Source organism: Brassica napus, chromosome C7 (assembly GCF_020379485.1).
Source record: "Brassica napus cultivar Da-Ae chromosome C7, Da-Ae, whole genome shotgun sequence".
NCBI lineage: Eukaryota > Viridiplantae > Streptophyta > Magnoliopsida > Brassicales > Brassicaceae > Brassica > Brassica napus.
Window position 1 is genome coordinate 48,070,874 of NC_063450.1, and position 26,254 is coordinate 48,097,127.

The window sequence follows — 26,254 nt, forward strand, 5'->3', positions numbered from 1 at the left end:
ACTTTGATTGGAAATGCTTCCACGCTTTTGCATCTGAAGGATGTCTGATCTCACCATCTGTTGAGTGCTCCGCATGCCATCTCATTGGTTGCGCTGTGCGTTCAGACAGATACAACCTCTGCAACCTTTCCGTCAAAGGTAAATACCACATCCTTTTATATGGCACTGGAACTCTTCCAATTGTATCTTTATAACGAGGCTTTCCACAAAATTTGCATGTAACCCGCTGTTCATCCACCCTCCAATAAATCATGCAGTTGTCGCTGCATACATCTATTACCTGATACGATAAACCAAGACCAGCTACGAGTTTCTGAACCTCGTAGTATGAACCAGGAGCTACATTATCCTCGGGTAGAATACCTTTTACAAAATCAGCAATCGCATCCACACAGTCTTCAGCCAAATTATAATCTGTTTTAATGCCCATCAATCTTGTAGCAGATGATAAAGCTGAATGACCATCTCTGCAACCTTCGTACAATGGTTGCTTTCCAGCATCCAACATATCATAAAATCTCCTAGCTTCTGCATTGGGTAAATCTTCCCCTCTAAAATGATCATTTACCATCTGCTCAGTACCTACACCATAATCTACATCCGTTCTAATTGGTTCTTCTAATCTAACCGCTGGCTGAGGTTCACTAGTACTACCATGTTCATAATCAGTTTCCCCATGATGATACCAAATTTTGTAACTTCGTGTAAACCCACTCAAATATAGATGAGTCCAAACATCCCACTCTTTAATAACCTTTCTATTTTTACAATTAGAGCAAGGACATCTTAACATACCTGTTTTTGCTTCCGGTTGTCGGTGAACTAACCCCATGAATTCAGTTATACCTCGTTGGTATTCTTCCGTAAGCAATCTCGTGTTCGGATCCAAATGAGGTCGATCGATCCAAGAACGAAAATAATTTGAAGAAGACATATTTTTTATGAATCAAATTCGTGTGTAAATAGAGTAAGAGGGAGGATGAAGATATGAAGTGAATGAAGAGGAAGAGGAGTGCTTGTATTTATAGTTTAAATCCTGCCGACATACCGAGGAAATTCCGACGGAATTCCGACGGACAAAACTAGTTCGTCGGAATTTCCTCGGAATTTTGTAAAATCCCCCAACGGCTCTCCAACGGCTATAATATTTCCTCGGAATTCATCGGTTTTTTCCGAGGAACAGAGTTTTCCTCGGAATTTCCTCGGAATATTCCGACGGACTGTAGTTTCCTCGGAATTCCGTCGGTATATTCCGAGGATTTCATTTTCCGTCGGAATGTCCGTCAGAATACCGATGTTTTCTTGTAGTGGTAGTAATAGGAGCATAAAAGAAAGACAATTAAAGAATACTCTTTACTTTAAAAAGGACAACAGAAGAAAGTTTGATGTATTATTATTTTTCTTAATAATTTTATGTACTATTCATGTTGCGTGTACTTTGTGAAATATATATGATTTTATTTATGTTTCAAACGTGCAATATTTAAATCACTAGAAATTTCATTTTTTTCTTTATTATTTAGCAATTTTGTTACAACCACCATATTTTCTTTCAACATATTCACCGTAATAATTTTTTTTTCTCTTCGATCGCTAAACCCTCTTTACCGCACTACTATTTTTTTGCATTAGTCAGACCAGATATAAATTTAAATATACAGGTGTATATATATATATATTATTTTAATTTTTGGGAAAGGAGTTTGTATATATATATTGCCATGATATATAAAACTCTAATAAATATTTGCATCATTGCATAGCTTATTATTAACTTGTAAAGATAGACCAATGCAGTGAGGAATAACAACGTAATAATTATTACTGGACGTCCATATTCTTTTCTAAATCTATTATTACTTCTACCATAATATTCGGTGGTTAGGAATTCAGGTCTGCAAGTTTGTTTTGACGAGACTGATGACTTGTGTAGTGAATGGTTATTTTGTTGGTCAGTTGGTATGCACACAGTATAACAAACGGTAAAACGTACAATAAGTTCAATAACTAAGTCTGTAATTGCTGTTCAAACATGAGATTCAAAATTCTAGCATTTTAACAGTGAAATATCAGTGTCGTAGTTACATGTGGAACATAGGTCAAGTAATGCAATATGAGGAAGATATATGTATCAGAGTAAAATGAGGAGTTGCATGTGAGAACTGGGAGAGGAGATAGAGAAAGCACATGCGAAAAGGTACTCAGCTGCCATTACCTAACATTTTCACGTCTCAAGATTGGTGAATGGTCTCTCCATTTTCAATCACCCATGTGATCTTAAGATTTATTCATGTTTTATAAAATAGTAACTTTTTATCTATTATATCATAGTAGAATGTTAAAACCTAAAATTTTAAGAGTATTCAATCGGAGTAAATGCCATTAGCCAAAGTCGCATATTTTGAGATATTATGTTTGTACAACAATTTTTATATATAGAATTGAGACGACGTACTAAATTGACCTAAAACGAATACTTTATTAAATATAAATCCAACCACTAGATTGTGACACCCCGATTTACATAATAAAATGTTACGATAAATAAATAGCTCTGATACCAAAATGTGACACCCGTCACTTTCGAAATATAATAAATAGATTAAAGCGGAAATAAAATAATAATACAACTCAAATAATAATAATAATTTCCACCATAATATAAAAGTCAATACGATAGCATAACGCCAAAAGGCCCGATAACGATAACATCCGAAATATAAAATACGACATAAACCGAAAGTCTGAAATAGGAATAACATAAACGATAAAAGTCCAAAGGCCTAAAGACCCGATAAAGATAAAAGCGGTAAAAGCGATAGAAGCCCAAAAGCCCAATAGCACCGGTCCGATAATCACTCCTGCTCGTCGGTCTCACCTGAAAGGGGGAAAGAAGGAGGGGTGAGCAACAGGGGAGTTGCCCAGCGAGGTATGGGATGCTAAACCGCAAACCACAGACTGAGTTCATAGCACTACTAAAATGTAGGCCTAGCTCTAGCATGAAACAAACACGGTGCCTATTACACCACACATAATAATCAATATTCGGCTAGAGGACTAGCCGTTACAACTCATGCGCTTATAGTACATAGCTACTCTCTGCACCACGCATCTCCTCATACGGATATATACTTATACTCGAAGCGTCGCTAGTACAGTCTGTCTCTGTACCCCCGCCCATCGTAGCGTCGAATGCAAACGTCTCTGCACCACGCCCCAAACAGTAGCGTCGAAGCTCAAACGTCTCTGAACTCACGCCCATATCACACCGTAGCGTCGAAGCTCAGACATCTCTGAACTCACGCCCTCATCACATAGTCCCTACTCATAACTATGTATATACATATATATAGCAGTTCTTAGCATCAATCATTTCACACAATCGTTGAATCCTCTATTATCCTAATTCCAGTTAACAATCAATATCAATAATGAACAAGCAAGACTCTCAAATAGACTCGATTCACAAAGACGGATCATGTTTCGAAACTAAACTTTCCATAATGGTAGTACTAAACTAGCTCGGGATTTAACGGAATAGCCCTCACCTTAGCAATGAAGAGAAGTGGTATATATGACCTCCAGCTGCTCAAATGGACTCCAAATCTGAAATCAGATCGAAATTTCGAGTCAGAACGCCTTTCGAACGGTTTAAAACGGGTATTTACGGAAAAGTCAACTCGTTGGTCAAAGTCAACCCGGTCAAGCTTTGACCAGAAATCGATTTGACTAAACCGACCGGTTTACCCTAACCGAAACGAAATCAATTTAAACCGGTCAAACCAGTGGTTAACCGAGTCAACCGAGTTGACTCACTGAGTTGACTCACTGAGTTGACTCGGACGAGTTGACCGAGTCACCGGCGAGTTACCGGCGACGGCGGATATTCCGGCGGCGGGGGACGGTGGTCCGGCAGTGGCGACGTTTTCCGGCGGCGGCGCGTGTACCTCACGCGCGCAGAGGCGAAACTTCCGGAGGCGCGTGCGGCTTCGTCCGGACTCCGATTGAGGCGTTTTTGGTGGCCACGGATTCGTCTCGACTAGAGGAACACGATGGTAGTCTTGGATTCACGAGATTCATCATGGTTAGAAAGTTATGGTCGATTTACTAAAACGGCCGAAACTTAACTCAAAAACATGGCGGTTTTCGATTACCTTTGGTTGCGGATGATGGTGGTGACGAGCTTGACGACGTCCTGGCGTGTGGTGGCTCCGGCGACGAGCTCAGGTGAGCTTTCTCTCTTCTTCTTCTTCTTCTTCTCTCTCTCTCTCTCTCTCTCTCTCTCTCTCTCTCTCTCTCTCTCTCTCTCTCTTAAGTTTTATAGAAGTTGGAGATGGTGGGGAAGAAGGTGGAGATGGTGGAAGAGAAGGTGGAAGTGGTGGGGTTGGAGAAAGAAGTGGAGATGGTGGGAGTGGTGGGTCATTACAATTCTCCCCCACTTATAAGGAATTCGTCCCCGAATTCATGTCATAAGTTGACGTGCCCAATGTCATCATAGCAAAACCTCGAATACTAATCTTCGCTCGGCCTTTCAGGTCTCCTCCTGAGTCTTATCTCCCTCCCCAACGAACTCGGACAAACACAGTCGATATTCCCCGAACTGTTTTCTCTTGATGATCCAAAATCTTCAATAGATGATAAGGTCCATAAAATCTTTATGAACTCACTTGACGTCAACTGCAAAATAATTATAGCGCCTTCTCAACTTTTGCAATGCTGTCATATGAACCAAGTCCTAGAAGGCTGATATACTGCTGATAAAGTAACTGCAAGCAACTAATCCAATCCACTCCAGTGCAGGATACAATTCCATGTATCTCGGTTTAAGCTCCTTTATCTTTGAGTCTTAGGCTCCTCCTGAAATGTCCTTATTTTAAGGTATGCCCATATGTAGCTCTAAATCCTTACAGTGCTTAGCTGCATAAATCCTCTGACGTCATGGGCTTCCGAAAGCCAATCCTTGAGCATATCCTTTGCTCTACCGTCTCTTGAACCATTAATAGTTCTAACTCATATTGCTCCCCCACTTTGGTCCAACAAAGTGGTGTACGACCAGACCCACCATAAAACTTCGGCGGTGCCATCATAATACTCAAATGATAGCAGGTACATCACGATGAATTCCTGATCGCTCTCAAACTCTCCATAACAACAAGCTCTCCATAACAACAATCTAAATCTGCTTATCTTTCGGTTAGAAGATCCCCCTAAAAAGACTAAAACTTAACCAAACGCGAACTCACAAAACTATGAAAAGCTCTTAAGTCAAATAAGCTGTGAGGTAACTCACACCAACCACAACCAATCATGCACGAGATTCACAAATCTCGAACTATACAAGATAACCACAAAACCACAAATATTAACACAAGCAAGTATGATAAGAACATACCCGCTATCGGCTCAGCTCCCTGGGGATCTCCAACCGTAAACACACGTGGAGCGATGGCTAAACGCTTCGGTGGTGGTGGAAGCGCTGCATTACCCCTCCTCGGACAGTCTCTGAAAATGTGACCAGGCTGGTTACAACCAAAACAGTTCCTAACATCCACTACTGGTGCTGCTGCCGCTGCTGGTGGCGCAACCTGGGCATCAAATAGCCTACTCCGACAAACCCTACTCTTATGTCCCATCTTTCCACAATAAAAGCATTGTATGCTCGGTTTGTCCCATGTCCTCTGCTGTGCCTCTAAAGTCCCTCCAAACTTAGGCTGATCTGCCTTGGTGTACTTCTGCTCCTCTGCCAAACCTGCCTCCTGCTCGGCAGCTTTCTCCACCAAGTCTCCCAATCTGTGATAAGTGGCGACACGGCACCTGTTACGAATCTCTACTCGCATCCCATTCAAAAATTTCCTCATCAGGTCTTCCTCTAAAATGCCCTCTCCAGCAAACCTGCGAAGTTGGTTAAACACAACCTCATACTCCCTGATAGACATCTTACCCTGACTTACATGCTCGAACTCGCATTTCTTCCTATCCATAGCTTCCTTCGGAAAGTATTTCCTATCGAACTCTCGGATGAAGTCTGCGAAGGTAAGCCTCTCTGGCCCAAAGTGACTCAATCGTATTCCCTCCCACCATATAAGAGCATCTCCACGAAGGTACTGCATAGTCAATCTGAGCGACAACTCTGGTGGACACTCAATAATCTCCAGCTTCCGTTGCAAGGCTAACTTCCAATCATGTGCAGCTACAGCATCCACTGTTCCGCTAAAATGCTCCATCTCCATGTTTCTCATCTGACATGTCAGCCTGTAGAACCTCTCATCATAAACCGGGTAAACATGAGGTCGCGGTGGTGGTGGCGGTAGATCCTGAACACCATGAGCAAACTGCTGAACTGGACCCTGCTGATCCTGTTGGACCTGAACCAGTGGAACTTGCTGAACCCGAATCTGCGGACCCTGCTGCGCCTGAACCTGAGGACCCTGCTGAACGGCAGCCATCTGACGAGCAACCTCCTGAGCAGCTACTCGGGCGGCCTCCTGAGCGGCCTGCCTGGCTGCCTCCTGGGCAATCTGCTGAAGTGCCTCCTGAGCGGCCTGTCTAGCGGCATCCTGAACCATCTGTCTCAATGCATCCTGATCAACTGGTGGAGCCGCGGGTGGTGGAACTGCAGGCTGCTCATGCTCATCTACATTGTCTCTAACGGCTCTGGCGGTCTGGGCACGGGTGGTTCTTCTCCTTGGCGGCATCTAAAAGGAAAGCGAAAAGTTAACTTACGCTGAACTTTGGATACCAACATTTAAGGAGAAGTGATATCGAACGGAAAGATGCTATTTATTTTTATTTTCAAAATTCCCAAATCCCCGAAAATATTTTGAAATCGTTTAAAACCGTCAAAACCGAATAAAACCAGGTCTCCAAAAATCGCCATCCCGGGTCGGAGCCGGGACGGAACCCGCTCTGATACCAAATTGTGACACCCCGATTTACATAATAAAATGTTACGATAAATAAATAGCTCTGATACCAAAATGTGACACCCGTCACTTTCGAAATATAATAAATAGATTAAAGCGGAAATAAAATAATAATACAACTCAAATAATAATAATAATTTCCACCATAATATAAAAGTCAATACGATAGCATAACGCCAAAAGGCCCGATAACGATAACATCCGAAATATAAAATACGACATAAACCGAAAGTCTGAAATAGGAATAACATAAACGATAAAAGTCCAAAGGCCTAAAGACCCGATAAAGATAAAAGCGGTAAAAGCGATAGAAGCCCAAAAGCCCAATAGCACCGGTCCGATAATCACTCCTGCTCGTCGGTCTCACCTGAAAGGGGGAAAGAAGGAGGGGTGAGCAACAGGGGAGTTGCCCAGCGAGGTATGGGATGCTAAACCGCAAACCACAGACTGAGTTCATAGCACTACTAAAATGTAGGCCTAGCTCTAGCATGAAACAAACACGGTGCCTATTACACCACACATAATAATCAATATTCGGCTAGAGGACTAGCCGTTACAACTCATGCGCTTATAGTACATAGCTACTCTCTGCACCACGCATCTCCTCATACGGATATATACATATACTCGAAGCGTCGCTAGTACAGTCTGTCTCTGTACCCCCGCCCATCGTAGCGTCGAATGCAAACGTCTCTGCACCACGCCCCAAACAGTAGCGTCGAAGCTCAAACGTCTCTGAACTCACGCCCATATCACACCGTAGCGTCGAAGCTCAGACATCTCTGAACTCACGCCCTCATCACATAGTCCCTACTCATAACTATGTATATACATATATATAGCAGTTCTTAGCATCAATCATTTCACACAATCGTTGAATCCTCTATTATCCTAATTCCAGTTAACAATCAATATCAATAATGAACAAGCAAGACTCTCAAATAGACTCGATTCACAAAGACGGATCATGTTTCGAAACTAAACTTTCCATAATGGTAGTACTAAACTAGCTCGGGATTTAACGGAATAGCCCTCACCTTAGCAATGAAGAGAAGTGGTATATATGACCTCCAGCTGCTCAAATGGACTCCAAATCTGAAATCAGATCGAAATTTCGAGTCAGAACGCCTTTCGAACGGTTTAAAACGGGTATTTACGGAAAAGTCAACTCGTTGGTCAAAGTCAACCCGGTCAAGCTTTGACCAGAAATCGATTTGACTAAACCGACCGGTTTACCCTAACCGAAACGAAATCAATTTAAACCGGTCAAACCAGTGGTTAACCGAGTCAACCGAGTTGACTCACTGAGTTGACTCGGACGAGTTGACCGAGTCACCGGCGAGTTACCGGCGACGGTCAACGGCGGCGACGGCGGATATTCCGGCGGCGGGGGACGGTGGTCCGGCGGTGGCGACGTTTTCCGGCGGCGGCGCGTGTACCTCACGCGCGCAGAGGCGAAACTTCCGGAGGCGCGTGCGGCTTCGTCCGGACTCCGATTGAGGCGTTTTTGGTGGCCACGGATTCGTCTCGACGAGAGGAACACGATGGTAGTCTTGGATTCACGAGATTCATCATGGTTAGAAAGTTATGGTCGATTTACTAAAACGGCCGAAACTTAACTCAAAAACATGGCGGTTTTCGATTACCTTTGGTTGCGGATGATGGTGGTGACGAGCTTGACGACGTCCTGGCGTGTGGTGGCTCCGGCGACGAGCTCAGGTGAGCTTTCTCTCTTCTTCTTCTTCTTCTTCTCTCTCTCTCTTTCTCTCTCTCTCTCTTTCTTAAGTTTTATAGAAGTTGGAGATGGTGGGGAAGAAGGGGGAGATGGTGGAAGAGAAGGTGGAAGTGGTGGGGTTGGAGAAAGAAGTGGAGATGGTGGGAGTGGTGGGTCATTACATAGATCGATAACGTTTTCACCACCAACTGCATTGAGATGTTATCTTCAATACATTTTTAATCTATATCTTTTTTTTGTAACACTGTATCTATATGTGTGTATTTCTCTACAACATCTTCATGAGTGCTTTTCCAAAATTTCACTCAGACAGAAGTAAACATACCTATCCCATATCATAAAATGATTTATGGAATTCAAATGTTGGATGTGGCCTATATATATGATGGATAAACCAATAATTCAACGAATATTGCAATATATTTTAATATTGTTTAACTGTTGTCAGAAAATGTCAGAAAGTATATTTCCCGTGACAATGGGGAGTGCAAGAAAAGGTAAGAGGTCAAACAAACAAAAGTGTATTGATATAAGCGAACACATGTGATCTGCCATTTACCATTGACCTTCTTCCCCAACACATGTGATTGTATATAACTTATCAGTTTTTTTTCTTTCTTCTGAATGCTAGTTTTAATGTTGCAACAAAGCCCTATATTGTAAAGAGCTAGCCATCTCAAACCAATGTATAGAAATGCTCCTGTGCTCTACATCTGTCTAGGTCTTTATGATAGTTTTGGGATATATCATCTAAGGGCCAGCTCGCTGTATATAAAAGATTGTCTAATAGAATTATTTACGCAATTCTCACTTGTATATACATTGAGAACTTTTTAGCCAAAATCATGATTTCTGTCATTATATATACATTGCAGCATGTACTCAGAATGTTCGTCTCGAACTTCAATTATAATAAATGGATATACAAATTGTATGTAAGCCAAGTTGAAAACGATAGTCAATCTATTTCACAAATAATATCGTTATAATGCTTTCATGGGGATTTTTGTAATGCTTTCATGGCATCGAAAAAAGATGCCATAGTTGATATTGCTACGTACTAAGTACTAACTAATATTTCTTAGTGTGCTATCAGACTTATTAAAAACTATATAGCTTTATCGCCATATCTGCTGCATTTATTTTAGTGAAAAAAATAGTTCAAAAATACTAGTACTGTTTCTTTTTCAAAATAAATGTAGTTTAGTATTAACTTACAAAATATTGTTATACTAGTATTTTAAGGGAGACTAGATCTCGATCCGCGAAACCGCGCGAGTTTTTGTTTTCATTTATTTTTATATAAACATTTTATTTTCAATTCTAAATTGGTATATATTATAATATATATGTGTCTATCAATTTTTAAAACATAATAAGTTTACAGTATATTTTTTTCATTGAATAGATTGTTTTAAACTTTCACATGTATTTGTATCTTCTTCTATATATATATTTTCGGGTTATTATTTCATTATTAAACTCGTAACTATATATATAAATATTAGTAAAATATTGTTTTATTGTCATATTCAAAAATATTGTAACATTTCACAAATTTAGAAAGTTTTTAAAAAATTAAACTTTTCGCTTCATAGATTTATATTATCGAGTAAATAATTAAACATTTAGTTTTTGTTTAATTTTTAAAATAAACTATATAGTTTAAAATTTGTTTTCATTGGTTTAAGGTAGTAAAAATTAATCATTGTTAGATAATATGATTTTTGTTATTTAAAAAAAATCTTTATAATTTTAAAAGTTAACATTGACAAATATTTAAATTATTAACATATGGAGGTATAGTATTACAACATTAAATTATATCTATTTAATTTATGTTATCTATAAATTCAATGGATCATCTATTGTTTAAATCCAATTATTGATAGCCCAATAAAAATTTTTGGAAGGTCCAAAATTTAAATGATAAGATTAGAGATTAAATGTAACATGACTGACTAATAATAGGTCTATTAAGTCCATTTTTAAAAAAAAATCACACATTAATTAAAGTTGTGACTTCTGTTTTAATATATAAGATTCTTTATTACGAACTATAAAATTTCCTCTATTTAAAATTCATTAAAATGTAAAAATACAATATATTTTCAAGAATCAATTTTGTTAATAAAATACCATAAAACTGTTAGTTTATTTCTTACTTAGCATTAAATTATTAAAATTATCGTAACAATGAACATTACTGAAGTATAAGGAATCCCACGTGGATGTGAGTCATATGACACAGAACAAATTATATAACTGGAGAAACCATATTGAAATCTAGTTTAATTTTTAGGTAAGAAGAAACATGACAATTTTGCTATTTAACATGTCTATGATGCAAATTCGTAGATAAATTAACTCGATTTGCTATAAAAACAACTATTTGAAATCCGTTACTTGACAACTACATCTTGATTACATTTTTCGCATCGAATGTTTTACTATTTCAATTTTATTTACTCAATTTATTCAGTTAAATAATACTATAAGTTAAAATTTGAAGTTAAACATTATAAAACATATTTTACATTTGAAATCATTTTATTTTGTACTAATAATAATATTACAGAATATGAATTATTACATTATTTAAAATATAAATAAAATGATATAAAACAAAATATATAAAATCTTGTTTAACCATAATTAGTAACAAGTAGCTAATAACTAAAGCTAATAAATAGCTAGAAAATAAATAGCGTACAGTTGTTGACAAAAAAAAAATAAGGGAGTGCAGTTTTTATTGAAATTAAGATACTTATGATTAGTACAATTTCACTTTAAGATTTGCTTAGATTTACCATAGTTAGTAACACGTAGCTAATACAGTAAAAGTAATACAAAAAGAAGCGATAGTATAGTATCAAAAATCCCTAAATTCTCTCTCGAACAAAACTTTGCTCTGACGGCGTGGTCTGCCCCCGACGGTCGGTGAACTCTCCCGGCGTCGGAGGCTTTCTCATCTCAAGCCTTGTTTTCCTTTTGCCCTCTCGGATAGTTTCACACTGATTAATGATATACTCGGCGTTCTGAAGAAAGCTAGCTTCCGGTATCAAATCTGGCCATGACGGTGCTGATGCGGCTGGTGGATGATGGATCTATGGAGCTCTGGCGAGTTGAGTGAAGAGAAGCCTCTGAATAGGGTCGGCGTTTCGGGTCAATGAGTTTCGTCGGTAGTTTTCCCCTTTAGATCTGACGGGAGTCAACTTGAAGGATGATGCAAGAGGCCCTGTCTTGTTCCTTTCATTGTGGATCTGGTAGTTGGTAAAGAAATCGACTTGTTTTTCATATCTGCAAGGTGGAGGGGTGTTGGTATGGTGTCCGAGATGTTCGGCGTCTAACCAAATCTGGTGTATTCTCATGGCTCTGTGACCAATGGTTGGTCAGGAGTTGAAACCTGTATTTACTAATCGGTTGTCCTTTGTTTTCGCTCAAATCTGGGTTTCGATGTCTCTACGCTTGGAGTTTGACATTTGATTTAGCAGACTTTCTTCCAATGGTGGTGAATGCAGTGATCGCTTGTCGTTTGTTTCTTTTCCGTGAATGCGTCCGGTAAGTTTCAGTTGGTAAGGCTTCGTTTTAGTGGTGTTGTGGCTGAGCTTCTATCTAGGAGACGTTTATGATTGCGTCAGCTCTGTATCTGAAAGTAGTGTTGATCGAGTATCGATCCCTCTTGTCGGGTTATGAAGTCTCAGGTTCTTGGGCGTTATCGTTTGGCGGGCGTATGCAGCAGCGATAGGTCGGTCGTGGTGTGAGTGTAGAAGTGTTAGTTACTGTGTGGCATGGCTATGTGCAGCAGCGGTAAATCCCGATCATTGGTATGTGCTTATATTTTGTCTGATGAGTTGACATGTTTCAGACTTGAGTGTAGTAGTTAATCGTTTGTCCTGGGTTTAGTTGCGTTTTAGTTTTATGTTGTGTTTCTAAGTTGATCCGGTGTGGGTTCTAGTTGCCTCTTTCGATGGACACTTGTTTCTGGGGTTATCTTGTTAGACCACCAGCTTATGTATGAACTCTTGTATTTCACTTTGGAATGAATATCAAAACTATTGACGGAAAAAGGAAAAAAAAAAAAAAAGTAACACGTAGCTAATAACTAAAGCTAATAAATAGCTAGAAAATAAATAGAGTAGTGTGACAAAAATGGAAGGAGACCATAAAGCTTGAGGGAAGGTAAGTTAGTTGGTCGTTGTTGACGTGTCCTTTCGGTTCATAACGAAAGGTTCCTCTTTCTTAAATTTTGACTCATGACTTTTTTTTATCTAATTCAGTTTAACTGAGCTCCGTCTGTTCCGGAAAATAAATTTTTTTAGAATACACATGCTTCTTAATAATTTAATAAATATTTATAATTTAATTTATTTTTAACTTTATTATACACTTTCCAATAACTTTTCACCAATGAAATTTAATCAATTCAAATATTTTCAATTAATGTTTTTCAAAAGTGTAAAAAAATACTTTAACAATATAGAAAATCTATTTTTGTGGAACAAGAAAACAATCTAAAAAATCCTACTTTCGGAAACGGAGGGAGTATAGTATACTATTTCACGTATCTTTAATTAGGAAAGACTCGAAGACAAATGATGTGTATATTATATTAGATGTTATTAAAAATAGTAGAATAAAAATAATTTTTTTTTAACACAACGAATAAAATTATCTATTTTTTTTTCTGTATGAATATATTTCCTTTTTTTACTACTTTCCTTGCTGACTCACTTTCGGTATGGTGTTCTTAAAAAATATCATTATCCAACTTTGTCTTCTTATCTTATTTTATTTCTCTGGTTGGAATTTTCAGGGAATTATTCTTTGCTTCATGTAAGAAAAAGTGTTTTCGTGTTCATATTTCATTAGATCTTATTCAAAAGTTTATATAATAATTTAAAAGTGTTTTGGAAAAATTGTGCCGACTGCTTTTTTCTTCTTTAACTAAGGATATATGAGCTAAACCCGAAATTAACCCCGGACATCTGTAGAAATCTAAACTTTTTTGCTATTAAAAACATATGCATAACCCTTGGCCAAAGTTGACTGAAATAGAATAATCTGAACAAACTACTTTTAATAGCCCTATCGATAAAAATAACTACTGTTTGTTGGGACGTAGGGTCTTGGTCTTATTGATTTCGCTGTTGGGGCCAAAATCATGTTGTTGGGGCGAAAATAAAGAAAACCTAACTTTACATTATAAATCAAATATATTAATTATTTTTTTTTGTATTTATGAACAATATTGGATATTTTGAATACAAAATTCTCAAACTAAATAGTATTCATGGGTTACTTTGGATAAAAATAACTGATTAGAACTGTATACAATGAATATTTTTATTATTTTGGATAAATTTGAGTAATTTTGATCTAAATATCCAAACTGAATCGGGTAATTTAGCTATTTAAAATAAAATATCTGATCTCATATCAGATATAATGGTAATTATTCGGTTAATTTTTGGTTCATATACATTAAACCTAAATTTAATCAGATCAGAGGACCTGATTCAAATCCAACCATTTTATAATATCTGAAATGAGATATTTCTCAAAATTCAATAATACTGATATTTACAAGAGCGATTCCCCTGGTTGAGAGTCTTATGTTGGCGTTAGTGGCGCAGGTTCGAATCTCCTGAAACACAAGGTTTTACAAGAGCGACTCGGGCTCGAGGAGATACCTAAACACAGGGCCGGTCTTGGAGGGAAGCCAATGAAGCTTGTGCTTCCAGCCACCAAATATTATCATCCTAAACGGCCACATTTGAACAGAAAGTTCTTAGTAGCCCAGCGGTTAGGTGGTTGTTGGAACCTGTTACAGGTTGCGGGTTCGAGGAACTTCAGCCACATTTTTTAAATTGGCTTCTAGCCATATAATAACTAGGACCGGCTCTGCCTAAACACCTAAACCAAGTTGGTGGGTGTTATGTTTTCTTCTTCTAATACTATGATATCAATATTATAAAAGGAAACAGTATATTTTACCTTAGTAAAAAGAAAACAGTATATATATTTTAATCGAGAAATAGCATGTTAGAAACTCTAAGGCAGAAAAGGGATGGTAAATTTCTAGTTGATGCGTGTTCGCTAAAAGGATGGTAACTAAATATGTTTTCGCTAAAAATGGTAAATTTTTAAGTAGAAAATCTCTAAAGTTCGTCTTTTGTGTGAACATAAAAAATTCTATTATTTATACTTTAAAACGGAAAACAAAATTGTGAAAGGTTTACGTTCTCACTAATCATTTATGATAAACCAGCGACAATCAGTAATTTGAATTAACTAAATTTTGGTATGCATTTACTTTTTTGTAATTAAATTTCCTTGATAAGCATAACAAAATCAGATGCATGTGGACCCACATGATCGTTTAGATCTATGAAAGACCATAACTGCCACTGGTTGTTGTTTTTATATGCTATCTAATGCAATCGTTGTTAACGGTACGTAGATTGATTTTCTGGCTACCATATGTACGTACGGGTGTAAAAATCGGTGATGTTTTGACCATAGTTACGAAAAAAATATTTCTTTACCATTTGATATATTTTTAAAATATTATTCCCTCCGCTTTATTTCAGGTATTGTCGTAGAAATTTTTTTGTTACAAAATAAATGTCATTTTAAAATTTTAAGGTAAATTTTATTAATTTATTTTTTCTTAGTTGAAATATGGTTAGGTGTATAGCTAATGATGTTATTATTTAGAAAATATATAAATTAAATATTTTTTAAATTTAAAACGAGAATTAAAAATAAAACGGAGGGAGTATTTCAAATTTCTCAGAATTAACAAAAAGAATTCGCTATTTCAGTCTAAATGTTGTTCTCATCCATTAGTATAGAAATTTTAGAAAATGTTTACCGACTTTACAAATTACTATATGCTTTATTTAACACAAATGATAAAAAACAAAGAACAATAAATTGGACCCAAAATTGATTTTTTACTATCAAAGTTTTATGAACTGCAGTCAATTTTTATGGATGAAATAAATTAGTATAAATTAATCTATATACATAGAAATATAGGTTGTCGATCTAGAATATGATCTACAAATTATATGAATATGATTTATAGTGGTTTTCCGGGACTCTGAACATTTTTATATTCGTAGATGACTCCAATTTAAGTATAACTGATTTTGAAGTTCTGCCAAAGTAATAAATTAAACACAATCTTGTAACCGAGTTGTTGGTAGTGTGGTAAATGAGTTTTTAGTAGACACTTTTCTATTCGGGCTTAATTTTCGTTGGGAGAAAATATTTTTATTGTTTGGGTTTCGGGTAAAGAGTTGAAACAAATTTTTTTACCAAAAAGGAAATATATATATAAATCGAATTTTAACTTTTTCCAATGGACCACATTCAAAACATAAGCCTGTTCTTGGGGAAACATGAGCAAGACAAAAACTAAGTGGAAATCTAGTAGATTCGAGGAGAGAGATCTCAAGGAGACATAGTAACAGCACAAATTCGTTAATATCGTGTGTGTACTATGCTTTTCATTTCCTTAATTTTCTGGTTTTTATTCTGTTTCTTGCGAACCAATATATCAAAATTTCGTCAATCTTGGGTGAGCGTAAGAACTAAGAAACAGACGTAAAACTGTCGTTAGGCTGCAGGTTTCTTCAATTATCTTAATATTACACGGATAAACCGTGGAAGTTTCAGATCTTAGACCGTCACATGCATGAAATCAGTTTTTAGAAATCTTATTTGAAAGAATAACCCTTCATACCAAAAATAGCTTGAATTCGGGATACAAGTAAACCAACCTTTTTATATTACCAACACTTTGGTAACATACACAAACTTTTGGCCACTAAAAATATAATTCATTTATTCTATTTGTTAACTGGTTATAACCGATGCATTGAATATTATGGTTAGAACATTGAACGTGAATTCCATTAAAATGTTATTTCCGCGAAATGAATCCATTTTTTAATTTAGAAACCAAAGTGTATTTCCGTTAAAATACTAATACATTTTTTCTGGGTAAGTTTAAATACGTACACATCGTTGTCATCAGTTTGGTATAGATGTCAGCAGTTCCATACGTAGTTGAAAAAATCGTTACTTACTAGCCAATGATTGTGCAAGACTCAAAGATTTTAAAAAGGAGCGAGCGCATGCATTAGTTAATACCGTTGCTGTTTGCGGTTCACAGGGCTCAAAGTTATCCGTAGGATCCGACACAAATAAAGAAGATACAATCATTTCTGTTATTATAAATTTACACTCAGAGATGCTTTACTGAAAAATAATCTGATATGAGAAGTGAATATGCATATAGGAGATATGAGTTTTTTTTTTTTTTGACAACAGGGAGATATGAGTTAACGTATTCTTTTTTTTTTTTTTTTTTTTTTGACTGCAAACAATGCACAGACTCATATTGACTCTGTGAACCAACTTGGAAACTCTGCATCCATGTGTGCGACGAAAGACGGTTGATGTCGGGCACTACGTGCTAAGCTGTCCGCCTTTTGGTTCGCCGTCCTTGGTACATGAACGATGTCTGAGTTGTGGAAGCTTCTTTTCAAAAGCTTGATGTCTTCTAAATAGGCTCCAAATGCAGGCCATTTCTCAGGTTCCGAAACCATCTTCACCAACTGAGAACAATCTGTTGCAAACGTGAGTTAACGTATTCATTATTAATGTATTCTTGTTTTGTTTATTTAAAGCATTCTCAAATCATTTTTTTGTCGGCAACAAACAAGCTATTGTATTACTCAAACCATTCACCAAATTATATTAAAGTTCAATTAATTCGATAAGTTATTCTCATTTTATGATATATTTTTTTGAGAAAATAATGATGAGACAAACATAATATTGATAAAATTTTGCGGGTATATTGATTTTTCAATACACTTATAGAAACATTTACAAGGTATATATATATGTGTGCGTGGTAGTTGGTAAAATATATACAATAGCACATGCAATTTGGTCAAACAAAATTATAAAAAAAAAATTGTGTGGGATGCTTAGGACCATATCAAATGGCACTCTATTTTCTCTTCTATAATTTATGCTAAAATAATTTTTGCTTCAGTGGTGCTAACATTCTTCTATATTCTATAGAGTAACTCTATTAGAATATCTCCAACTCAACCTCAAATCCTCAAATTTTGAGGTTTTGTATCATTCCAACTCAACTTCAACTCTTCAAATTTTGAGGTTTCATTATTCACAACCTCAAAACTATCTTGTATTTTCTTTTTGGTCCTTATAGTTTTTTTTTTCATAAATATTAGTAACTTTTGTTAATATCAAAAATTATAATGCAAATAAATAAACTTTTAAATTTTTTTTTGAAGATTCATGGTTGGAGAAACCAACCCTCAAATCCTCATTTTGAAGTTTTATTCCCCTTAAAATGAGGTCTTGGGTTGGAGATGGTGTTATAGAGTAACATCATTGAAGCAAAAATTAATCTATTTTAGTGTAAATTATAGGAAAAAAATAGTGTCATTAAAGATACCCTAATGCTAGAGACACATATATTGGTCTTGTTCATTTGCATTTTTCCGAGATTTGTGATCTTGATCTTTATTTAAATATCTTATTTAATAACCTTCTTAAATTTTTTTGTTAAAAGTTAAGAGACGTTTTCTTATATTCTCCTAAGAACTCCGCCCTAAGAACCCCATTAATCAATCATGCTCTAAGAGATTTTGTGCTTTCCGTTTGATTAGAGAGAGAGTGAGATGGATTAGTCTAAAAATTTAGTTGCTAATTAAAATATGAAACACACCATCTCTTAAGAGTGGAACGCTTATAAAAGGGCCTTCACCATCCGACTATATCTCTCATTCATTTCGCTTCACATTTGGATAAAAATCTCTGCTTACAGTTCTCGTTTTATATTAGGTAAGTCTAATATCTCCTCTACTTAAATTTTGATCGTTTCAACTCCTAACATACAAAAAAAAAATCAAGAACTCATCAGATTCTTGTGTTTGGGTACTCTGTTTCGCTCTTGCTCCTCTCTGTTATAAACAACCAAAACAGGCTTCTCTTATACAAAAAGACACTATCCTCTGTTTTTTATTAGTTACTTGGGACAGATTCTGTATAGCATAATTACTCATGACGTAGAAATTAAATTTGTCAGAACTCTTAACAACAATAATTACTTTGGAGTTCTTGAGTTCTAAGATTCATGGGGACAAAACCCTAAATCTGTTTCTATGCTCTGTTTTGTTATCTTTATAGCTCTGTCTCTCACTTAAAGTCTTACTTACAAAAGGTTTACTCTTTCTGTCTTAGAGCCAAGTGGTTAAGGAAGAAACAGCAGAGAAGAAGATGAAGTATGTGGTGGTTTCAGGTGGAGTAGTGAGTGGACTCGGAAAAGGAGTCACGGCAAGTAGCATCGGACTCATCCTCAAATCATGTGGATTCCGAGTCACCGCCATTAAAATCGGTCTCTCTCTTTTCTTTTCACAACAATTCTTTCACGTAAAACGAACATGTCACCTTCTTGTTCTCTCACGCAAAGTTCGTTTCTTTTCTTTTCTTCACTTTTTTTTTTTTTTTTTTGCTTTTGATTATTTTCCTCACAACAAAGCTGAGAAAAGAAAAGAAAAAGTTTTAGATTTGATTTCTTGGCCCCAACGAACATGAAAAGGGAGCTTATTTTTCTCTACCTTCTCACGCGTGCATACAAAGTTAAAAAAAAATCTTGAATACTCCAAGATTTTAATCTTTTCTACTTTCACTGTTAACCAACCCATGCTGAAATCCTCATGACTTTTGTCAGAAAGTTAAATATTTTATTTTATTTTTGTTATGTTTATTTTTTCACAGATCCTTACTTAAACATAGATGCTGGGACCATGTCACCTATTGAGCATGGTGAAGTTTATGTCTTGGACGATGGTGGCGAGGTAATGCAACATTCAGTGACCAATTGTTCTGTTTCTTTGATTAGAAAGATCATTTAATTAGTTAGGTCAACAACCATTATAAAAATGAATATTTGTTTGTTAAATGAAAGGTTGATCTTGATCTTGGGAACTATGAGAGGTTTATGGACATTAAGCTTACCAGTGAAAACAACATAACTACCGGAAAGGTTTATAAGGTTTGTGTTGTTTATATGAGCAATTAAAAATAGTTTGGAGTGTTTGATTTTGATTTTTGTAACTTAGACGTTGACGTTTGTGAACAGCATGTGCTTGAGAAAGAGAGGAAAGGAGATTATCTTGGGAAAACTGTTCAGGTAAGTAGAAGAACATGCTGATAGTATATACTAATTAAACCATGTGTTTTTGAAATTCCTTTATGGGTATTGTAGGTTGTTCCTCATATCACTGATGCAATTCAAGAATGGATTGAGCGTGCGGCTAGGATTCCAGTTGATGGTCAGTCAACTCCAGCTGATGTTTGTGTCATAGAACTTGGAGGAACCATAGGTAACTTTTTTTAATTTAGAGAATTTTAACTCTCTGTGTCAGGTTTTGTTCAGATAGTTTTTTTTTTTAAACATGGAGCTACTCTTTGAATTCTGCAGGAGATATAGAGTCCATGCCTTTTATTAATGCTCTTGGACAGTTCTCCTATCGTGTAGGTAAGTAACGGTTTGTGTGTATGTTTTCATTGATGTATACAAGTCTTAGTGATGTTTTTTACATTTTTCAGGCTCTGAGAATTTTTGCTTGATCCATGTCAGTCTTGTGCCTGTATTGAATGTTGTTGGTGAACAGGCAAGTTTCTTGAGTCTTAAAATATCATTTAGTCAGGTGGCTTGTCCTAACAATGTTTAGTTGCTTATCAGAAGACTAAACCAACGCAACATAGCGTTCGAGACTTAAGAGGCCTTGGCTTGAGCCCCAACATCTTGGCTTGCAGAAGCGCAAAGGTTTCATCCTTGTAACTTTTTTTTTATTTAATTTGGTCATCAATCTTTGCTCTGAGTTCGTTATAAAAAACCTTGATTTTGTAGCCACTTGAAGATAATGTGAAGGCCAAGCTCTCTCAGTTTTGCCAAGTTCCGGTATGGAATGTTTTATAAAATAAAATTTTGATCTCTCTTTTTATTCATACAAACATTGCAAGTAAGATTTAATTCATTTACAGATGGAAAACGTTGTCACTCTCTATGATTGCCCCAACATTTGGCACATTCCATTGCTTCTCAAAGTGAGTAGCTTTCTCATTCCACTATACTCTCAAAGTTTCAGTTATAGCAGGTTGTTCCCATCAGCCATCACCAATGTCTTAACATTTCAACTTGTTTGAGCAGGAACAAAAGGCACACGAGGCGATTTTGCGTGTCCTGAACCTTACCGGGTGTGTCTCGCTTACTCATATTCTTTATGTACATTGCTTCTTTCATTCAAATACTAATTCTTGTGGGAATCGTTGATCATATACAGAGTTGCCAAGGAGCCTGCACTAGAGGAGTGGTCTTTAATGGCTAAAATGAGCGACAAGTTGCATGTTCCTGTATGTGCTACCATTAAGACATTTCAGGCTTAGTTTATCTCACTTGTTTTCAGCAAGACATTGACTTACATTCTTTTTGAGTGTTTCAGGTTAAAATTGCTGTGGTGGGGAAGTACACTGAGCTCTTAGATTCCTACCTTTCTGTCCACAAGGTACACCTTCACATTATACATCAATTCCAGAAACTATAACCACAAAACTAAGCCTCTTCTGATAACCATAACTATTGTGTGTTGATGATCAGGCGCTCTTGCATGCTTCTGTGGCTAGGCGCAAGAAGCTTGTCATAGACTGGATCTCAGCTAGTGATCTTGAACAAGAGGCGAAAAAGGAGGTATGTCTACTACACTTTATACTAATCACTTCTAATCATGAAACCTTAGAAACTAAAAGCAAAATGATTCCCTCATTGCAGAATCCAGATGCATACAAGGCTGCCTGGAAGTTACTTAAGGTCTGAACATTCTTTCATTCCCTTTTTATGTCAAGATGAACTCTATCGTTGATTAGGTTCCATGTAAATATTTTGTCTTCAGGGTGCTGATGGTATTCTTGTTCCGGGAGGTTTTGGGAATAGAGGTGTACAAGGAAAGATGCTAGCAGCTAAATACGCCAGAGAGAACAAAGTTCCATACCTTGGCATCTGTCTAGGTATGCAACTCGCTGTGATCGAGTATGCAAGAACCGTACTCGGTTTGCAAGATGCAAACAGCACTGAACTCGATCGCAATACCAAGAACCCTTGTGTTGTTTTCATGCCAGAGGTTTTGTTTTCTTCCCTTCCACGTTCTTTTTTCTGTTCTGAGTTTTAGATAACTTAAAATGTAATGTTTATGTTTGAAGCAGGGCTCGAAAACGCATATGGGAGGTACTATGAGGTTAGGCTCAAGAAGAACTTACTTCCAAGCTAAAGACTCCAAATCAGCAAAACTGTAAGCATCAGAGATAAAAACAAGTTGAACTTGATGCATCCTATAGTTTAACTGATTATCTTGTTTTTTTTTTTTGTTTGGAGTTGTTTCAGATATGGGAACAGGAGTTTTGTTGATGAAAGACACCGACACAGATATGAGGTGAATCCTGCAATGGTTCCACGTTTAGAGAGCGCTGGACTCACATTCCCTGGAAAAGACGAGTCTGGTCAGCGGATGGAGATCGTTGAGTTGCCAAACCATCCGTTTTACGTTGGAGCTCAGTTCCATCCCGAGTACAAGTCAAGACCTGGAAAGCCGTCTCCTCTGTTTCTAGGTGAGAAGCCATCACATACGGTTTCTTGCTTTACACGTATGCTTAAAAGTTAAAAACCTATTTTCTTGGTGCAGGACTAATTGGAGCGGCTTGTGGAGAGCTAGACAACGTACTGCAACAAAGCTGCCAAGAAACAACTGTCTCGCGTCCTCAGTCCAATGGGAAACTCGAGAGAGTTTACTTGAAAGGCGCAGCGAAGAAGCCAGTCAGTGTTGTATACAGTTTATGCTCATGAACGTGTCATGCATTAAGGATGACTTCTCTCTTAAAAAAAGTTGTTCTATCCTTGGATTTCTTTTTAACATGGATTTCTTCACCTGTGGAGGGAGAGAGACAAAGGGTGTACAGTTTGAAGATTTGGCTTTTTTTTATGAGATGGGGTTTGTTAAGACTAAGAAGAAGAACACTAAACACAAGCAAGTATTATTATACCTTTGTCTTTTGTAATGGGTATTTATTTAAAGAGTAGCCGTGTTCTTTTAGAAGACGCAGACGCAGCGGTTAGCGATCAAAAATTGAACATCAAAATAAATAAAAAGATGGAAGAAAATTAATTAAGCAGACGCTGCGGCTACTTCCGTTAAGGTTTCTGGTGTCTTGACCGACGCTGTAAAAAGTAGCGGCTGTTAGAATGATCACTGCGTTTATTTTTGATAGGCAAAATCACCGCCGCCGGTGTCACTTTCCAGATGCGTGAACAAGAAAATAGTTATAAATCGGGTAGTTAGCCGTTGCGTCAGCGTCTTCCAAAAGAACACGGGTAGTGTCATGGGTTTGACTCTCTCTCTGCTGCTGTGTTTCTTGGTTTCTTATGTCGTAGTAGTTAGTATCATCTTTCATTAGCTTTCTTTTTGTTTGTTTGTTTGTTTGTTATGGTTTAAACATTTCCAGAGAAGTTTCATTGTTCCCTGCTATGTTAATGTAGTTTCTATGTTATTTGAATGTTTATTTATGTTATATAAACTAGGTTTCTTCTGTTTCTTACCGGCTATTGTCGAGTTTTGGTTTGAACCATATGTTAATGTATTTACCCGAATTGGACACTTGAAACCATCTCCATGTGCAATCCCTTCTTTTGAAACAGTGTTTGATGATGTCTCTCAGAGCCTGCAATGATATAAGTCTAAAGTCAAGAATTGTGCAAGACTCCTACATTGAAGCTTCTTCATTACTTGGGCTGTGTTGTTACCAAAACTAATATAGGGACTAATCTGGCTAATATCTGTTAAAGTTAAGGGGACTATTTGCAAATAATTTCCTTTTATTTGTTTATGGGCCTAAACTTTATTGTTAACAGCCCAGGCCCATGTTTGAATGCGCGCGCTACTTCCTGCCATGGCGCCAAATCCGGTCTCGACTTGTCATTTCTCTATCTGGCTTTTCGTATTTTGTACACCAACTGTTCGATGATATGTCTTAAAGAGACCTCGTCCTGATTCATTCGCCTCGCTAGTTGCGAGCCTTCATCACGGTATGTCATCGAATTGGTAGTATGGGATTTCGCAATCTCTAGTCTTTTATCGCCCTAGCTCTCGTTTGAAAGGAGGTAACTTGGGTTTTTGGGCAGACTATCGTCTTGAGTGAGCTTGATACAGCGATTTGTGATTGAATTGCTCTGTTGGTGTCAGATTCATTGGATTTTGGTTTGATAAAGCTTAAAGATAAGATTTTGACGATGAGTTCTACTGTTTGGTGGGAAGGAGCTGAGAAGACACGAGTTCTCATTGCCTCAGGTTCTCTCTTCTAACTTCATTCAGGTTTTGTTTTATTGTTAACCTACATGAGTTTGAGGTTATGCATTGATGTAGGAATATCTATGAAAAATATGTTGTTTAGTGTTTATCAGTGATTAAAAAAGTTTGGTTGGAATAATAATAATAATAGGTTATTGATGCTTAAAATAACATGGCCGTTTGTTATCATTTCATATGTGAAGATTCAGGATGTGGGGGAAACAAACCCGGAGAACTATTAACACTTCGCCATCCAAAATCAGGTAATGGGATGTGGATTATTGACAAGCTTGTTGTATAGTGTTCTAGAGAAAAACTTCAGTTAGTAACATCTTATGTAATTGCTTTTGAAAAAAACATCTTATGTGTTTTGGTATGTTTGTTTATATGGCAGACAATGGAACATGCTACCTTTTTAGTAATGAGATGCTTCAAGAAATTCAATGGTTTAAGCAATCATATGGTTCTTGGTTCCTGGGAGATTACATTTCTCAAGGTAAATTCCACTGTTGATCTTGATTATTAAGTATATTAGCTTCCTAGGAATTTTGAGTCACGATATTATTCAATGCAAGGCGAGGAATGTTCATGACTGTTTCTTTTTTGTTACAGACGGAAGCTTGTATATGGCCACTCCGGTTGATCCTGTTTTCATCTTGTTGCCTATTTTCGACGAGGCAAGAATGAAGGTCGGTCACTCTATGCTCCCCTGCCTCTTCTCGAATTCAATATTGTTTCCCATCTGATTTCAGTTTCTTAGAAGTGTTAATTGTCGATCTTTAGAAAGGTGAAGATCCTGGAAAGTTCAGGCAACTGGATGAGATTTTGTTTGTGGAAGGGTATCCTGAATATCAACATCTGTTGCCACTTGCAGAGAAGTGTATGGAGATCGTTTGTCAAACTCAAGGTAAACTTCTGCTCTATGGTTTTGGAAAATATGGTTTCACACACTTGACAGAACCACTATTTTCAGATTGCTTGTAATCTAAATGCGTCTAATCACTTCTTGCAGAGGTTGGATCTATGAAGTTCTACCGGCTTGATAACTCAAAAGTTTTAGCTTGGTTAAGTTGTAAGGTATGCTCTTTTTCATTTTAGCCTTTTCTATGATCCAGTTGAAAAATTTCATAATAACCTTTGCCGTTTTAAAGTGAGACATGTGTCTGAATAACTATGTTCCACATATGCTTCAGGAATGAGACATGTTTAATGCTTTATGTCTTTCTTGGATACTGCTTGGTGAAAATTCTGAATTTTGCAGCGTCCATAGAAAAGCTTATTGCAGTGCTGCACTGACTCTAACTTGTTGTGTTTCACATTCTATAACTCTTGTCTCTGATTGAATTTGAGGGAATGACAATAATGCAGATCAACTCGTATCTGTTTTATTCATATACTTAAAGGTGCCTGCATTTTATGAACGCAGGTAAGCTGTTTAAAGAAGACTCTTCCGGAACTGGACAAGAACTATGCAGCTCAAGGCGAGAAGCAAACATGTAAGTTGTAGAACAGAAATCATTTACCTTTTTGTGTTTGGTTCCAGACATGGTGCATGTCCTTTCTTGAAGAGGTGATGTTATATGGCTTTTAAGTTTTAACTGATATATAGCCTTTCTTATTTACAGTGGTGGATGCAGTTTCAATTGTGGGTGAGTACCTGAAGACAGAGCCTTGGTTGAAGCTCCTCTATGATCATCTTGGGTACTTTTGCTTTTGTCAAAAATCTGAAATTCTTAAAGAACCATACGTCCTTACAAAGGTGTTCGTTATGTCTGGCTTATCTTGCAGACTCGAGTTTGTTGACCCAACGATGAAAGAAACCAATACAGAGAATCTTCCAAATGCAAATGAGAACAAGATGGAATACTCAAATTCAATACAGGTGCGTGTGTATGCTTCATTGCAAAATCTGTAGACAGGTTTCGTATCTTTTGTGTTCAGTCTTGTTGACTTGCTAAAGTCTTTTGTTCCACATTTTGTAGGAGAAAGCAACTAAGAAGACAGGAAAGCCTGGGAAGCAGACAAAGCAAGCAAAGGTAGAGACTGGATCAAAGAACATACGAGATATGTTTTCAAGGGCTTGTAAGAAAAAATGCTAAAATGATTGAAACTATTTCAACTATTTATGATTGTTTTTTCAGCTA

At 36.8% G+C, this 26,254-nt stretch overlaps 3 protein-coding genes across 11 annotated transcripts; 2 read left to right on the forward strand and 1 right to left on the reverse strand.

Annotated features, from left to right (window-relative positions):
* Positions 1-2,614: 2,614 nt before the first annotated feature.
* Positions 2,615-8,982, reverse strand: LOC125575513. Of its 6 annotated transcripts, none has more exons than XM_048762970.1 (5): positions 8,570-8,852; positions 8,229-8,475; positions 7,961-8,018; positions 5,393-6,695; positions 2,615-2,878 (listed from the first exon to the last, which is right to left on the reverse strand). In XM_048762970.1, the coding sequence occupies exons 4-5, from the start codon at positions 6,693-6,695 to the stop codon at positions 2,856-2,858; spliced, it is 1,326 nt and encodes a 441-aa protein (XP_048618927.1). In that variant the 5' UTR covers positions 7,961-8,018; positions 8,229-8,475; positions 8,570-8,852; the 3' UTR covers positions 2,615-2,855. The 6 variants fall into 6 exon arrangements, with proteins under 6 accessions (XP_048618927.1, XP_048618928.1, XP_048618926.1 ...); XM_048762971.1 differs by having other exon boundaries at positions 5,393-7,290; positions 8,196-8,475; positions 8,570-8,835; XM_048762969.1 differs by having other exon boundaries at positions 5,393-7,290; positions 8,570-8,831.
* A 9,433-nt stretch (positions 8,983-18,415) lies between these two features.
* Positions 18,416-22,817, forward strand: LOC106421134 (CTP synthase-like). 2 transcript variants are annotated; one of them, XM_013861976.3, is made up of 20 exons: positions 18,416-18,552; positions 18,952-19,105; positions 19,489-19,568; positions 19,679-19,765; positions 19,853-19,903; positions 19,979-20,096; positions 20,195-20,251; positions 20,323-20,387; positions 20,459-20,542; positions 20,627-20,677; positions 20,761-20,823; positions 20,927-20,973; positions 21,060-21,129; positions 21,219-21,281; positions 21,374-21,463; positions 21,545-21,583; positions 21,666-21,893; positions 21,976-22,061; positions 22,145-22,377; positions 22,452-22,817. In XM_013861976.3, the coding sequence occupies exons 2-20, from the start codon at positions 18,988-18,990 to the stop codon at positions 22,610-22,612; spliced, it is 1,791 nt and encodes a 596-aa protein (XP_013717430.2). In that variant the 5' UTR covers positions 18,416-18,552; positions 18,952-18,987; the 3' UTR covers positions 22,613-22,817. The 2 variants fall into 2 exon arrangements, with proteins under 2 accessions (XP_013717430.2, XP_013717431.2); XM_013861977.3 differs by having other exon boundaries at positions 18,417-18,552; positions 22,154-22,377.
* A 732-nt stretch (positions 22,818-23,549) lies between these two features.
* LOC106421136 (ribonuclease H2 subunit B-like) lies at positions 23,550-26,254 on the forward strand. 3 transcript variants are annotated; one of them, XM_013861980.3, is made up of 11 exons: positions 23,550-23,848; positions 24,006-24,110; positions 24,314-24,373; positions 24,505-24,606; positions 24,723-24,799; positions 24,894-25,017; positions 25,123-25,187; positions 25,537-25,606; positions 25,736-25,811; positions 25,899-25,992; positions 26,093-26,254. In XM_013861980.3, the coding sequence occupies exons 2-11, from the start codon at positions 24,053-24,055 to the stop codon at positions 26,207-26,209; spliced, it is 843 nt and encodes a 280-aa protein (XP_013717434.1). In that variant the 5' UTR covers positions 23,550-23,848; positions 24,006-24,052; the 3' UTR covers positions 26,210-26,254. The 3 variants fall into 3 exon arrangements, with proteins under 3 accessions (XP_013717434.1, XP_013717435.1, XP_013717436.1); XM_013861981.3 differs by having other exon boundaries at positions 23,556-23,923; XM_013861982.3 differs by having other exon boundaries at positions 23,559-23,848; positions 23,945-24,110.